The 17,366-nt window shown below is 43.4% G+C and overlaps 1 protein-coding gene across 45 annotated transcripts in view; it reads right to left on the reverse strand.

Annotated features, from left to right (window-relative positions):
* The window catches only part of APBB2 (amyloid beta precursor protein binding family B member 2), a 398,003-nt gene that overhangs the window by 109,080 nt on the left and 271,557 nt on the right, over positions 1 to 17,366 (reverse strand). For 37 of the 45 annotated variants that reach the window (XM_063664510.1, XM_054486425.2, XM_063664494.1 and 34 more), the window contains 3 exons: positions 12,490 to 12,552; positions 12,027 to 12,112; positions 11,869 to 11,929 (listed from right to left, as the gene is read on the reverse strand). In XM_063664510.1, coding sequence (XP_063520580.1) covers positions 11,869 to 11,929; positions 12,027 to 12,112; positions 12,490 to 12,552 — 210 coding nt within the window. The remainder of the gene's footprint in view (positions 1 to 11,868; positions 11,930 to 12,026; positions 12,113 to 12,489; positions 12,553 to 17,366) is intronic. The other 8 variants (XM_063664515.1, XM_054486441.2, XM_054486440.2 and 5 more) reach the window with 1 other exon arrangement.

A 17,366-nucleotide genomic window follows, 5' to 3' on the forward strand; every position in this document is an offset into this window, starting at 1 on the left:
ATTATTTTGTTTCCTTCCCCAGTCTGACTGATCTACCACCCTGCTACGTATGTACAAGCTATTGAATACACACATGCCGAGTGAACAGATGAATCTATTGCAGACTGCTGTTGAGAGCTGCCACTCTTGGTGTCAGTTTAGTCTGAAAATGTGGAAGGCTGACTACTGAAATGATTTTCTTATAAGCACTAGAATCAGAAGCAAGGGAGAACTCAGACCTTAATCTTTGTGACTTAGCTATAGGGCCTCACACTTGGATGAGATTTTAAATAGCAATCCTACAAGTGATGAAGTATTGTGGCTTAGCTAGAAATGGCTTGGCATCTGAATTATTTATTTACTTATTTTTTGAGAGAGGATCTGGCTCTGTCGGCCAGGCTGGAGTGCAGTGGCGCCATCTTGGCTCTCTGCAACCTCTGCCTCCCAGGCTCAAGTCATCTTCCCACCTCAGCCTCCTGAGTAGCTGGGACTACAGTTGTATTCTACCACATCCAGCTAAATTTTGTATTTTTTTTTTTTTTTTATGGAAGGGGGCTCACTATGTTGGCCAGGCTGGTCTTGAACTCCTGAGCTCAAAGGATCCGCCCCCCTCGGTCTCCCAAAGTGCTGGGATTACAGGCATGAGCCACTGCACCCAGCCAGCATCGGAATTAATCTAATTGTTCTGTAGGAAAAACCATCAGTTCTCCATCAATTTTTAAACTGCAAATAAAGCAGAAATGCTTTCATCACTATCTAAATACCAGAATCTGGCATTAAGCTCTCAGGCAGCAAGCCTGAGAGAACGAGTTCTGAGACGTGCTGGCTCTTTTCCAGATGGCCTTGGAATGCCAGCTTCAGGACCCCCAGGTCTCGACCAGCTGGCCTTCCTGGAGCACCCAGACCTGCTGAATAGATGTCCCGTGGCCACTCCTGCCCGAGGCTGTTCAGTTCTGTGACTATTCATGGCCCAAAATTCTATGCCAAGAACCCACCAGGCCAGGTTCACACACCTGCCGCTCTGGCGCCATCAGGATGGCGGCTGCTGCCACCGCGGTTGGTTGGTGCCCATTTCCTCACCTGTTTCCTACCTCATTCCTTCAGGGGAAGAGGGAAGTCTGCTTTTCCTTCATTAGCTTTCCCAGGCATCTGCCCATCAGAGGGCGCAGCTGCCAAGAGTTAGACAACAATGCATCTTGTTTCAACAGCACCCTTCAAAACTCGGGGACTCACATACGGCTGCCAATTCCTCGACCGCTCATTCAGGCAAGTGTAGTGACCAGAAGTTAATAAGAGAAAGGAAGCCATGCTTCTGCCAGGAACACGGCATTATGCTTGGCCGTGTTGGCAAATAAAGGGAGGAAAACAGTTTCAGAAACACAAAAGCTGTCCTCTGGGATAGGAGGCAAAATGAGCAGGCAAAATGAGCAGCCAAAATGGCAGTGAGTGTCTGCACCACTCAGTGGAAAAGCAGGCTGGACAAGGGTCAGGGAGCCTGGCTTCGGGTCCTGCTCTGCCACCACCAGCTATTCAAGCTTGGGCAGGTTACTTTGTTTCTCTGCGCCTTCTGCTTCTCCTGAGGCTGGAATGAGATGATCCTTATTTTCTCCTTGTGAATGCCAACCTAAAAGCCATGCATGAGAGGCTGAATCTCATTCAGCCAGGACTTGAGATATCCATCACTGGCTCTGGACCTTGGTTTCGTGATTCAACCATGTTGCTATTTTCTGCCCTGTACTGAAGGCACTAATTTTGAATGACTGAAACGTGGGAATGACATGTTTGGCAGATTGTACCTCCTAAAGATGGCTGCATTAAAACCTCCCGTCCTATGCGCTCCTTGTAACGTGAACTTGCCACTGTCTCATCAAGAGGTGGAGTCTGTTTCTCCACTCCTTGAATCTGGATCGTGACGACTCTGAACAACAGAATACGGTGGAAGTGACGTGCTGCCATTGCCAGGAAGAGCCTTTCCTCACCTGGTGGCTTCACTTTCCTGCTTCTTGGAAGCTGGACACCAGGTAAGAAGTACAACTGCCTACCCAGAGACCACCCCATGAGAAGACCAAGCCACATGGAGAGGCCCTGGAGGACGTGAGGAGGAGCACTGAGCCAGGAAGCAGGCTGGAGAAGCAGCCATCTTTGAAGAGGATCCTCCAGCTCCGGCCGCCCCCATGTGGATCAGGCAGGAACTGCACCGCCAAACCTCCCCAGACTCTGGAACCCACTAAATCCTGAGCAAAATAAATAATTGTTTTAAGCTACGAAGTTTTGGTGCGGTTTGCTACATAGCACGCAGGAACAGATAACAGAAACAATGTTATCCACAGTATTGGGCAAATACAGATGGACCTCATCTTAACAGATCTGTTCCTAAAAGCATTTGCTGAAAATGAACACAAATTTACATATCAAATCATTTTCAAAGCTTCCACACTTAAATTTTTTGAAAAGAATGGTGGCGGGGGGAGAGAGAATCACTAACTCCAGTGACAATTCAAATATACTTATTAGCTTAGGTGTCGTCTCCTTCTGGGAAACCACCCGAGCCACCCCTTTCACCCAGCCATGGAATATGCCCACGGAACAACCCCCATTCATGACTCAGTAGCTCAGCTCCTGGCACAGTGCATTGAATTTGCTTGTTTCTTCTCCATTACTTGAAGGCAGGGGCCATATCCATTCCTTCTTGTATTAGGAACAGTATAATGGCGAATGCATAAAGAATGCTTATTATGTGCTAAGGACTGTCCCAAGACCTTTACATGTATATTTATAGTGTTTACAGTATGTCAATTCAATGTTTATAACAGCCATGTGAGGTTGGCTCCATCATTACCCTCATTTTGCAGATGAGGAAACTGAGGCACAGAGGGGGTAGGTAACTTGCCCAAGGCCATCCAGCTGGTAAGCAGCAGAGCCTGGCTTTAAACCCGGGCAATCTGGGTCCAGAGTCCACGCTCTTAACCACACCATACATTAAGTATATATGCTCCTTTCGCACTTAGCATTCAATAAACGTCTCTGACTCAATGAATGAATCAACAGCGCAAATCAAACCCAAACTTCCACACAGATCAGGATTTCTGAAAGAAGAAACCTGTACCACATGAATAAAAATCAATTATAAGAACTACATGCAGCTGTAAAATCCCATATAAATGCTAAGTACTGACAATGAATTTGCTACACAGAGCAGAAATAAATCTGAATGAGAAAAGGTACTTCCCTACTACTTCCTGCTTATCTATTAGTGCTAATCTAGTCAGTAGCTGCTAATATAATTACTTCATGAAAATCTATGCTAATAGGAACCAAGGGAGGGCACAGATAAATAAAGCTCACAGATGAATATTAGAATCTCATGTCCATTCGCCATTCAGTTCAGAAAGCTCTGTCAAACCTACTACTCGATGGTTTGTTTCATCTCCTTCCTCTTCCTCTCCATCTGAGGCAAGTTATAGCAAAAGAGTAAGGAGGCACGCAACGCTTTCACAAAATCCAGTGCCAATAAAAAAGTTCCTGAGCAGCTGCGAATTGGTTGCAAATGGCCATAAAAGAACTAGAAGATACTGCGTAGAAAGACTATGTCTACTTCCCTGCAGAAGCTGCACAAAATTGGTGCCTTATTTTTATCAGGTTTCCAACTGTATAATGTTATTACTCTGTGTTGTTTGTAGACTGGCAGTATTGGTATCACCGGCAAACTTAACAGAAATGCAATTTCATGTCCCACCCCAGAGCAAATGAATCAGAATTTGCCCACAGGTACAGTTACGTGTGAAAAGCACCGCAAAGGATTGGACCACAAGTCTGGATGAGGGTGAGAAGGAGTCTGTCCTCAAGCACTGACCTTTCAGTTTCTTCACCCATTCCCACCTCCAACAACTCTGCTACTCCAATCCCAAAATGCCAAAATCATTTTTTTTTTTTTTTGAGATGGAGTCTTGGCTCTGTTGCCCAGGCTGGCATGCAGTGGCGTGATCTTGGTTCACTGCAACCTCTGCCTCTGCCTCCCGGGGTCAAGCAATTCTCCTGCCTCAGCCTCCCGAGCAGCTGGGATCACAGGCATGTGCCACTACGCCCAGCTAATTTTTGTATCTTTAGTAGGTACAAGAGTTTCGTCATGTTGGCCAGGCTGGTCTCGAAATCCTGACCTCAGGTGATCCGCCACACCTGGCCCCAAAATGATCTTAAAGCTGAGAGAAGCGATAACTGGGAACAGGTGGGTGTGACACTTTCCTGGCCTTTGGAATCAAATGCATCTGTGTTTGAGTCCCTGTTCCATTAGTTACTAGCTGTGTGATAAATAACTGACGTCTTCTAAGCATCAGTTTTTTATCTACAATATGGAAACATAACTATAATGCCTGTTTTTGCAGGAAAATTGCACGTAAGTGCCTGGCAGAGGGGAGGGCACACACGCAGTGCATGTTCAGGAAAGAACAGCCAGCCCTGGTTCATGGCACTCTCTCTTTCCTTCTCCAGACTTAAATACAGATCAGACTATTTCATCTCCAGATGCCACAGATCAGGGCTACTACATTTCATTTGAAATCTGAAATTTTTTCAGAACCTGAAATGACTTCTAATTTGATGACACATTCATTTGAAAGATGAGGACGCTGAAACCCAGAGAATTTAATCTCTGGGGCAGCATAATCTTCCTTACCCGTTTCCTTAATTATGTGTTTCAAAGAACAAGGTTCTAAAAACAGTACCAAAAACCTCTCCTGACAAATATATTGAAATGACTTGTTATACACTGAGACACAGACAGCAGGATGGAGCGGTCAGAGGCCCAGAAGACCCATCTTCAAATGCCATCTCCACCAAGAACTAGTTGTTATCACAAATAACTCTATGACTCATTTTTCTCACCTCTAAAATAAAGGCCCATTAGATGGGCTCTAATGTTACTTCCAAGCAAAAGAAATTCTGATTCCAGATGAAATGTTGCCCCTCTTTTTTTTTAGAGACAGGGTCTCACTCTGTCACCCAGGCTGAAGTGCAGTGGATGATCATGGCTCACTGTAGCCTCGACCTCCTTGGGCTCGGGTGATCTTCCCACCTCAGCCTCCCGAGTAGCTGGGACTACAGGCGCATGCCACCACGTTAGGCTAATATTTGCATTTTTTGTAGAGACAGGGTTTCACCATGTTGCCCAGGCTGGTCTCGAAATCCTGGGCTCAAGAGATCCGCCTGCCTGAGCCTCCCTAGGTGCTGGGATTACTTAAAGCATGAGCCACCGCGCCCAGCACCTCTTCTTTAAAGATGTAATTTTCAGTATTGTCCACCAGGTGGCAGAACATCTCCTTTACAGAAGTCTGAGCGGAGTTACACAAAGGACAGAAAAGAACTCTGACGAAACGGTATATATATTTCAAAGCATTAAGTTTTCTACAATTTGATTTTAACTGGTTTTTATTTGAATGTTAATCAAGAATTTGGTCAGCCATGTGCCACGGGAAAAGGGCTAAATTCCAAATCTAAGATATTAAAGTAAGATGAGCACAGCAGGTGATGGGGATTGAGAAGTGCAAGCTACCTGGCCGCCTAAAACATGCCAAGGAGTTGTCTTCTTAATAAATGCGGCCTGAGGGGCAATCATTTACAAAAGCCTTGGATATAGAAAGTTTTAAAACATTTTCCATGGAAAAGTGGCGTAAAATAGAAAAAGAACTGACTGAAGAAAATGTGTAAAATTACAGAAGCAGATAGTTCTGAAGTTAAAAATGCATAGGGGACTGGGAGCAGTGGCTCATGCTTGTAATCCCAGCACTTTGGGAGGCCGAGGCAGTGGGATCGCCTGAGGTCAGGAGTTCAAGACCAGCGTGACCAACATGATGAAACAACATCTCTACTAAAGAAAACACACACACACACACATCATCCAGGCGTGGTGACACATGCCTGTAATCCCAGCTACTTGGGAGGCTGAGGCAGGAGAATCGATTGAACCAGGAGGCAGAGGTTGCAGTGAGCTGAGATTGCACCACTGCACTCCAGCCTGGGCAAGAAGAGCGACACTCCGTCTCAAAAATAAATAAATAATAATAATAAAAAAATGTGGCCGGGTGCGGTGGCTCATACCTGTAATCCCAGCACTTTGAGAGGTCGAGGCGGATGGATCACTTGAGATCAGATGTTCGAGGTCAGCCTGGCCAACATGGTGAAACCGTGTCTCTACTAAAAATAAAAAAATTAGCTGGGTGTGGTGGTGTACACCTCTAATCCCGGCTACTCGGCAGGTAGGGGCAGGAGAGTCACTTGAACCCAGAAGGCAGAGGTTGCAGTGAGCCGAGATCGCACCACTGCACTCCAGCCTGGATGACAGAGCGAGCTTCTGTCTCAAAATGAATGAATGAATGAATGAATGCATAGAGACTAAAATGCAATATGACATCCTAGATTAGATCCTGGAACACAAAAGGGCATCAGAAGAAAAACTGGTAAAATCAGAATACAGTGTTTATTAAAAATCAGAATACAGTGTTTATTAATAATTTTCTATTGATGTTAATTTCTTTGTTTTGACAAATGTACTATGATTCTGTAGGATACAACATGATGGCGATCTGGAGAAGGGGCTATGAGAACTCTGTACTATCTTTGTAACTTTGCTATAAATCTAAAATTATTTCTGAATAAAAATCTTACTTTTAAAATGCATAGAAAAATAAGACGAAAAAACAGCCAGGAATGGAAAGAAAGAGAGTTTCACAGGAAATGTCCTGTGTCTATGATAATTTAATAAGAGGAAATTTTTTTTTTTTTTTTTTTGAGACAGAGTCCTGCTCTGTCGCCCAGGCTGATGCGATCTCAGCCCACTGCAAGCTCTGTCTCCCGGGTTCACGCCATTCTCCTGCCTCAGCCTCCCAAGTAGCTGGGACTACAGGCACCCACCACCACGCCTGGCTAATTTTTTGTATTTTTAGTAGAGATGGGGTCTCACCATGTTAGCCAGGATGGTCTGGATCTCCTGACCTCGTGATCCACCCGCCTTGGCCTCCCAGAGTGCTGGGATTACAGGTGTGAGCCACTGCACTGGGCCAATAAGGGGAAATTTTAAAACTAGGGGGTAGTAGCTCACACACAATAAACTAAGATGAATAAATACAAATGACAAAGCCTTGAGTGAACTGATACATGATCATGTATCCTCTAGGATACATGATATCCTAGAGGAGTACTCTAGGATATTACTGATGGGATTATATGCTGCTACAGGCTTTCTGGAAAGTAATTTTGCAGTAAGTGACAGAAGCAATAAAACCAATAGCCTTTGCCCCAGTAATACCAGTTTTAGCAACCTATACCAAAGCAATAATTTAAAAAAAAAAGTCACCTATTTTTATGAAGTTGTAGCTCTGCTCTGTAGTGGGGGGAAAAACTGCTCCTATGGATACTGGTGCCTAGACAGATTACGGTGCTATTAATTAAATGAAATATTACCATGGAATTAAGAGTGACCAAGGCGAGGACTACAAAGAGGAGCATGTGATATAATTTTTCAAGAGCTCACTATATGCAACACAGTCTCCTAGGCTGGGTCCTGGAACAGATTAAGGTTATTAGTTGAAAAAAATGAGAAAATGTGAATAAAGTTTATAGCAAATGATATGATATCAATATTAATTTCTTAGTTTTGACCGCTGTACCATGATTATGAAGAAGTTAATATTAGGGAAAGCTAGGTGAAGGGGTCTATGAGAACTCAATATTTGCAACTTTTCTACAAATCTGTAATTATTTCAAAATAAAAAGTTAAACAGTGAACTCAGAATTATATACAAACACGTATATGGCTATCAAGTACAAAAACTTTACTGCATAAAAATTTTGGTAGGTTCAAAAAACATTTTCAGAGTTAGAAAAAGACTGCTCTTTGGGGAAGTTTTGTGTGTGTGTGTGTGTGTGTGTGTGCGCGCGCGTGCGTATGCGTGTGTGTGTGTGGTGATTTTGTGTTGCCATTGCTATTTAGAGGTTTCACTGAACAACTGATTAAGATGCCCAGATTCAGAGTAGTAGCTGAAGAGGATTTGGAAGTGTCCCCATCCTGACAGTCTAAAAATAATTTTTATTTTTTTCAGCATGCAAGTTTTAAGTAGGGAGTAAGGAAGATATTTTCTGTAATAACTTTTTAAGTAATCATTCCTCACAGACTATATTTAGAATTCCATAGTATATCAAATATTATTTTTATTTACTTATTTATTTATTTTTTGAGATGGAGTCTTGCTCTGTCACCCAGGCTGGAGTGCAGTGGCACAATCTCGGCTCACTGCAAGCTCCGCCTCCCGGGTTCATGCCATTCTCCTGCCTCACTCAGCCTCCTGAGTAGCTGGGACTACAGGTGCCCGCCACCACGCCCAGATAATTTTTTGTATTTTTAGTAGAGACGGGGTTTCACTGTGTTAGCCAAGATGGCCTTGATTTCTTGACCTCGTGATCTGCCCGCCTTTCCCTCCCAAAGTGCTTGGATTACAGGCATGAGCCACTGTGCCCGGCCCAAATATTATTTTTAAAGTCAGGATTTTTTGGGGGGAGGGGACTACTTGGTTCCCTGGTTCTAGGTGGACTGGAAGAATGTAAAGGGTCATCTAAGGTGAGTAACTTATTCTACAAAGGCACTGGAACATCCAGAAAGCCTAGGTCTTGCCACTCCTCCCTCTGAGGTGCTGGCTGTGGCCCCCAGGCAACACAAAACAGGCAGGAATGACTCCGATAGGGGACGGAAGCTCCTCCAATGTGTCTTCACTAAAGTCAGCTCTGAACTCATGGACTTCTCATGGACAGCAGTGCCACAATTATGGCTCACTGCGGCCTTTACCTCCCAGGCTCCTCCCACCTCAGTCTCCCAGGTAGCTGGGACCACAGGCATGGGACACCACACCCAGCTATTTTTTAATTTCTTTGTAGCGACAAGGTCTCGCTATGTTGCCAGGCTGGTCTCAAACTCCTGGGCTCTCGAAGTGCTGAGATTACAGGCGTAAGCCACTGTACCGGCTTGCAAAAGTCCTTTTAAGATTCTGATGAGCTCTTCTAGGCATTCATTCCATTCATACTAAGAAACCTCAGGTTAAATAATCACCAGGAGGCACACACAGAAGACCCCACCTGCAGGTCCATGTTAGCAGCTGTGCAAATCTTGAGATCTGAAAAGCTGTAGGTTTTTCATTCTCCCCAGGCTGATCTTTCCTTACTCTCTATATTGTTCCAGCCCAGACTGATGCACTGATTATTCTCTTATATTTTCTGTGCCCTTTTTTTTTTTTTTTAAAGTGTTTGTTCTTAGAAGTCTCCTCACATCTTCTATGGAACAAAGTAAGACACAGATAAATAATACAACGCATGTATTTTTTGTTGTTGTTTAAAACTAAGCACAGCTTTAGGAACGTAAGACAAAGCTGAGCTTCCTTATTAACATGAACAGACTCATAACAGGCATTGAAATAGACATGCTGGCAATAAAAAGGTGGCAGATAAAGAATTCAGTAAGCAACACAGCCGGAAGGGAAAAAGAGAAAGCCCAACCCACTGACTTGGATTTAATGGAACCAGTCCTCCTATTCCTATTACAATTCCATCTCCATTCCATGCTTTCCCCCTTGTCAATTTCACACCCTGGCTCCACATACATCACTGCCCCAGCCCTTAGTGGTGGACAGAGATATTCACTGCTCCTCTTCCAGCCTTTGCTGATAGAATTTGTAAAACATCAAGTAGCAAAGCAAATTGTTCACAACCCGCGTTCCTTACCATAAAGTTTATCTTTAAAGACCAGCATGTTAGAAGCAGCCCAAGGACTTGTTCAGAATGCCACTGGCTCTAGAGTGGCCATGATGTTACTGGCTGTGCTCAGAACAAAGCTGACTTGACCAGAAGCAGCACAGATTTCACTGCAAGCCCTAAGATACTTACAGAACCAACTGGCAATATGGCAGTTTCTGGCAAAGGGGTCAAGGTTTTGAACCTGTATGGTGTTCCCCTCTTAACTGTTACTAAGAAAACCTATTTGCGATGTTATTTGTAGACACAGATCTGCTTTGGGATTCAGAACAAATAAAAAAGAATCTGGGAAGATTCTTTCTCCCTCCATGGTACAGGAGGGTGAAGGGGAGGGGAGGGGAAGATGCTGAAGTAGACAAGGTGGAATTCCATGGTTGTTAGCACCAGCAAAATGAAAATGCAAGCCCCCGCCTCTGTTCAAAAAGCAGGGGGAAGATGCTATAAACAATACTAAAACATAAAGCTTTTTCCTTTCTTCCGTATGCTTTCTCTTGGCTTGTTAAGATGTTTTGTTTTGTTTTGAGATGGAGTCTCGCTCTGTCACCCAGGCTGGTGTGCAGTGGCGCAATCTCAGCTCACTGCAACCTCTGCCTCCTGGGTTCAAGTGATTCTCCTGCCTCAGCCTGCTGAGTAGCTGGGATTACAGGCATGTGCCAACAAGCCTGGCTAATTTTTGTATTTTTAGTAGAGACGGGGTGTCGCCATGTGGCCAGTCTTGAACTCCTGACCTCAGGTGATCCGTGTCCCCTCGGCCTCCAAAAGTGCTGGGAATACAGGCGTGAGGCATCACATCTGGCCGTTAATGTGTTTTTTAATTGCTATTTAATGTTACAATCCCTCAGGCATGGGGATACTTGTAGAGTAAGTGCAAACCCTTACAAACACTCAGGGCCCTGTCCATATCTTGGTACACGCACACAGACCATTGGCTTCTGGGTCCCCTCTCCCATCAGCTACTGGACAGATGCACCATGCACTGACCAGGGGTGGGAAAATCAAGCCAGGAATCCTCTCTTCCCATGGGCCCACAATCTCAACCCACAGCAGATGGGTGGCCCATAAATGTATTGCAACATCAGTGTTGGGACATGCTAGGTGCCTGGACTACGGGTAGGCAAGAGGCTCACCCCCACTGAGTCGCCTGCGGAACACACAGCAGTGTTGCCAGCCCAGACTGGGCTGGTCACCACCACGCTCCAACCCCAAGATACCCAGGGAGTGTGCACTTGACCCCAACCCTCCCGTGCTCACACCCATGTCTGTTCCGCGGTAGAGGGCAGTAGAAGTCTCTACGTAGGGAGGGAGATAGGGAGGTCTGGCAGGGCCTGAGATGCCGGGTGGCCAGAAGGTGAGAACCGCCCAGGGACGCTGGGAGGTGGCAGGACTGTGTGTAATCCAAAGCCCAGCCCTCTCATGGACATTCCATTGGACTTGACTTATAAGATACAAATTCAAAGATTAAGAATTTCCTGACAACAACCTTGAAGCATTCATCCCCACACACAGGGGCCTTCTCATTGTGGGGCCTGTGCAGCTGCACTGGCCATATGCCCAGAAAGCTGGCTCTGTTAGCATCCTACCAGAAGTCCAGAAACAAAATGGACACAAGTTTGCCCCCAATGCCCCCAGTTTTCCATCATAAAACCTAATTCTCCAATCTGTGTTTATGACAGGAATGGCAAAGAGATTTCACCTTGCGCAGATACGGGGCTGCTCTGGTGGCAGTAGGTGGGAGGGGTCTCATACCCTACCTGTTTAGCTTCCTCTCCCATTGCTTTGCAAGGCAGAGCCTGGTGTATCTTTAAAGACTTCTAAAGCCCACCCATTTGAACAATAATGGTAACTTATTACACTGTGCAAAGAGCTGACGTAGTGAGATATAGGCAGAGTCTTGATGGTTCTAGAAATCCCCCCAAACCTAACTTAGCCTAGGGATTTTCTTCAAGTGTCAGGGAGATTAGGAAAGAGAGAAAATTGAGGGATAATTAGTTATTAAATGGCTCTGGGTTGATGGTTTGTAAAAACTGGACCATGATCCAAAGTCATTATTTGGATCTAAGAATATAACCTGGTGGCTGAAAGCAAGTCTTTACAAACCTTGGCTTCTGGGTCACTGTTGATACTACAAGAGTCATCATCATCAGGGTGTGGGGCATTTCTAGGCAGAAAAACAGAAAAGTGGACTTAGAATTCTATTGCAAACTATCTGCACAAAGCCATACATTGACAGCAGGTCGATCCTACTAATGTCCTACCTGAGTTTCAAAGATGCATAGCGTAGGGTTGCTCCTTCAAACTCTTTTAAACTGGGATCCGGGTTAACAGTGGCTGCATGCAAATCCTAGAGGAAAATAGAACCTTGTTAATGTACAATGGGGGAGGAGTCCATTCATTGCCTCAAATATCAGAGGGGAGAAAAGTCTTCCCAGCAAGAGGCAGAGAGTGTACGTGAGCTTAGGCAGAGAAAGGCATGCAAGGACTGTTGAATGCTGACTGGTGCAAACTCCTGTTCTTACAAAACAACGGGGAACCTGGGGCATTCACAATGGGAGACACCAAAAAAAGGCAACAGGAGTGTGAGCTGAATGCCCCTAGCAAGAAGCCCGATCACTGTGTCCCTGCAGAATGCATGATATTCACAAAGAAGAAAAATATACAGCCACAGCCATGCAGAAAGGATAAAATATTAAATGATCTAAGATCTGACAATATACTTGCCTTCCAAATGTCACTATTAATCTTTCCCCCATTCAGAACAGCAAAATCACTCCATGGCTGTTTCTAGACATATAATTATTCACATAGGAAAAAAGCACATTGATTTAAAGAAAAAGAAAAGAAAAGAAAAAAAAAAAACACAAGACACTGTTGTTAGCATTGATATTCACAAGATGGGTTAGGGAACAAGTTAACTCTAACAGCAACTTGTTGGCTCACTCCCTCTATGTCTAGATTATCACCTGAAGACGAGGGCAGGAGAATGATGGTGCTTTAATTACTTACCAAATAAATGACTAAACATTATTAGAAGCAGACAGTGAAGTTATTTCCTTAAGGTAATTTTAAAAGCAAACAATATAATTCCAAGTATTCAATAACTAGCATACCTAATTCCATAGTAACCATTTTCCTCCCTATAAAACAAACAGAACTGTTTTCTGGAGGTGGGGGTGGAATGAGGGACGGGTACTGTGTTTGTTTGGAAACTAGGGAATGCTCACGGCTGAGGGCCCCAAAAGTTGGGGGTCAAGATATTTTCACTTAAAAGAAAAAAAGGAGAATGATGGGGAGAGAGGGTTAGTGAAGAACACAGACTGACATCAACATTTGGCGGAAATTTAACCTAACAAAAAACAGCTCTAAACAGTCTAACATAAATTCCTGTAATTCATAAAAGCTCTACTTTCTTTTTTTTTTTTGCTACAAAAGCTTCTTCACAAATTAATACTTGATCATGAAATGATTTTCTAAACATAATTATAGTGCAAGGCATGAAGCCTGGCTTTGTTGGGAGAGCTCTTGCAATAACTGATTTCCAAATCTAAACAACTCCTCCATCCACCTCAGACAATGAGAAAATGTCTTTTCTTTCTACTAGGCCTAGTGAATATTCAAGTATTTTTCATCTAAGATTTGGGGAAATAAGCAAGCAAGGCTAATAAAACTCAGGGACAGTCTTGTGAATTTGCTTTACTGACTGATTAGGCAAATCTGTTTGTATAAGAAATCAACCATCAAAACTTTTCAGCTAAATCACTTTTCAACTGAAGTTCTTTGAAAATGAGAAGTGAATAATGACCCATAACTTTTACTCACAACATTGATACAATTTTAAAAACCACTAAAAGCAGAAAAAAACTAAGTTTAAATGTCTTGTGCGTCGAAAGACGCATTTATTTAAAAATTTTTTTGAGACAGGGTCTCACTCTGTCACCCAGGCTGGAGTGCAGTGGCCCAATCACAGCTCACTGTAGCCTTGACCTCCTAGCTCAAGCAGTCCTCCCGCCTTGGCCTCCTGAGTAGCTGGGACTATTCAGGTGCATGCTGCTACACCTGGCTAATTTTTAAAAACTTTTTTGTTGAGATGGGGGGGTTCCATTATGCTACCCAGGCTGGTCTTGAACTCCTGAGCTCAAGTGATCCTCCCACTTAGGCCTTCCAAAGTGCTGGGATTACAGGCGTAAGCCATGGCGCCTGGTGCAACATGCACTTACGAAACTCTGCAAGCCTCTCTGAGAGCAAAGACACTGCAAATTTAGACCCATTATTACTATTGCACACGTGGTGTCGTTTTCATTTTTGGTCTAGGCATCTAAACTACAGCTTTTCAAAATAAAATAGGAACTTAGACCACTGTATTTATTTTTTAAAAATAATTTATCTTAATGAATAAAGGGCAGGAATGTTGCCCAATCCCTTACCTTTCCCCTCACTCCACCCCCAGAAGCAGTGTTCAGTCTTTATGAAGAGAAAATTAATAACCTAGGGCAATCTTAACCTGTTAGCTCAGAGGAGCTGTGAACCACTGAAATGGGTGCGGGGTTTTGTACATGTACGTTTTCCTGAAAGATGCCCAATTTTTCTCACATTTACAGATGGGCCAGTGACCAACTTCGGTTTGGACCACTGTAGGGCTACTAATATGGACGTGAGATGAGGACCTGAAATATCAAGTACAAAATAAAATTTTAAGCTAGAATTTCTTTTTCAAAAAGAAAACAAGCTTATATGGCCACAAATTGTCATCACTGTTTACATGTGAGCAGTATTTGTTGTTAAGTTGAACTTTAAAAAAGGATAATCAGATGATGAATTAGGAAGACCCACAATAATTGTGTCTTTGTGGAGAAATTTATAAAGAAACAAGAAAAACAAAGTTACCTCACAAAAAGAATTTCAGAAATTATCCCCAAGGGACCCTATATGTTGAGACTACAGAGAGTAAAAGAAGAGTATTTTCTAAAACAAGTACTCAAAAAAGTCTTCAGTACTTAATTAAAACAGTTTTCTGCATGTGTGTGTGGTTTTTAAAATTTTTAATGCATTTACTCTTTGGACATAAGGGTATCTGTAAAGCAAAAGCTAAAAATAGTATTAAGACTGTCAGAATCCAGCTCTCGTGTTATGGAAACATGAGTTAGACGGCAAATGTCCAACAATCACCTTTTACAGATTTAAATAAACAAAGGCTCTGTATAGTGATTTTACAAAAACTTAACACGGGCACTCTTAAGGAAATCCTTTAGCACAAAACTCAGTAAGGAAATGGAAACTGGCATTATATGTGTTATGACTGGGCGAAAGATCTTTCTTCCCCTCATATATTTACAACTATTCATTTACATCAAAGATGACAAACCTTCTCCAATGCATAAGTGACCGTAATTTTTCTTTTATAAAAAGTTAAAGTCAATGAAAGACAAAGTCACTTTGTCTTAAATTTTAAGAATTACATGGTCTATTCATCTAATTTTTTTAACTAAGAAGAGAGAATATTTTCTATATTTGGCTAATAAGTGTTGCTAATAATTTTTAGTTAATAAATTTTTAAAAAAGCACAACCCAACAGAGATTCTTTGGTTCTACAGAAAGTCTGTATCCATCCCCGTAGGGGTGGGAGAGATGAAGGAGGAAGAGGAGAGACAAAGAGAAAAACATTAAAAGGGGAAAAGGCAAGTTGGACAATATGCCTCAGGTAAGACAAACACACAAAGATGGGCAAAGAGGTAACGGACCAACAAGGACCACCTTCTATGAGCAACAAGCTTCCATGACCCTGGTAACCTTCCAGGCAATGCAGCTAAAGCCTTGCACAGCCGAGTGACATTCTGGTACCAGAGTCATAGCTGGGACACCCTCCTGGTGCTTGTCCTGACCTTGTCCAGGCTGCAACCTCCCTTTCTCTGATTACTTGATCCTGCTTAGTTCTGGGAGAGCCTTGGAGCCTTAGCTCCTCAGAGACAGTGTGTCTAGGGGGACTGACCCAATGCCCGGGGTATGGCACTTCTCAAAACCCTTGAGCACCACACAGAAGCTGTGTGAGGCTGGACCCAGTAAGCAGGGAATCCGATCATATAACCTTGACTACTGGAGTTTTCTTCTTCCATGTTTCTCTTCTGGGGTCTTGGAAAGCAATTCCACATAGCAAACAAAAATGATGCATTATCTTTCAGCTGGAAAAAGGCCAACAATGGAGTTGATTCTTTGACAATGTCAACAGAGTGCTCTTAAAGACTAAGTCTCAGGGGCTGGGTTTGTCCCTACCAGGGGACTTTCTCTAGGATGCTAAGAAAATCTCTATGAAGTGGTAGCAAAATGCAAACCAGGGGGTAAGAGTAGAGGGTTGAACCTGCTGAGAACTGGGTAGAGAGGAAAAGCACTAAAACATTCCACAGTGGCAGTGACAGAAGCTATAATCATATCATCTCTGTGTGCACTTGAGAAGTTCTGAAGCTAATACAACGCAATGGTTTGAATGCCTATCCACTCCAAAACTCGCATCGAAATTTAATCACCAATGTTGCAGTATTGAGAGGTGGGACCTTTAAGAGGCTCTGCCCTCATGAGTGGATTAATTCACCCATGGATTTATGGGTTATCATGAGAGTGGGAGTGGTGGCTTTATCAGAAGAGGAAGAGAGACCTAAGGTGGCATGCTCAGCTCTCTCACCATGTCATGCCCTGCACCCACTCAGGGCTCTGCAGAGAGTCCCCACCAGCAAGAAGGCCCTCACCAGATGCAGTCTCTCGGCCTTGGACTTTTCAGCTTCTATAACCATAAGAAATACATTCCTTATCTTTATAAATTACCCAGTTTCAGGTATTCTGTTATAAGCATCAGAAAATGAATAAAGACACATTGCCTGCTGGAATGCTGGGGTTCAAATTCTGCCTCTGTTCTTACTTGCTCTTTGACCTCAACGCCCTCCCATATCAAACAGGACTAAGAAGGCCTCCCATCAATGTGCAGACAAAGTGAGATCCAGAATGTTAGCTCTTAGCACAGGGACTGGCTGCCCGAGGATGCCCTGCAAATGAGAGTTTCCTTATGATCTACTCTTTCCACGAAAGAAAAAGCAGTTTGGGAAATACAAAGGGTTACGAATCATGCCTCTCAATGCCATTTTGTCAAGGCTTGACCCTTGATTAAGTGTGGCCTTGATAGTAAATGGCAGAAAACCTGGAATTCCAAGGACTACGGCAGGCAATGTCAGTGAGTGTTTTATCAATTTATATGTGTACAGTTTTTCTTTCTTTTTTCTTTTTAAGACAGGGCCTTGCTCTGTCACCAAGGCTGGAGTGCAGTGTCATGATCTCACTGCAGCCTCCACCTCCTGAGCTCAAGTGATCCTCTCACCTCAGCCTCTCAAGTTGCTGGGACTATAGGGCATGCATCACCATGTCAGCTAATTTTTTGTATTTTTAGTAGAGAAACTCCTGGGCTCAAGCCATCTGCCCACCCTATCAGAAGATTAAAGCATTATGGTTTAATCACACAAACATAATTCAGAGAAGTTAAAAAAAAAAACAAACTAGTAAACTGGTTTGTGCGATTAAATCAGTCTCTGTGAGCAGCAGTGCAATGCAGAAACTAC

This window comes from Pongo pygmaeus, chromosome 3 (assembly GCF_028885625.2).
Source record: "Pongo pygmaeus isolate AG05252 chromosome 3, NHGRI_mPonPyg2-v2.0_pri, whole genome shotgun sequence".
Classification (NCBI taxonomy): Eukaryota; Metazoa; Chordata; class Mammalia; order Primates; family Hominidae; genus Pongo; species Pongo pygmaeus.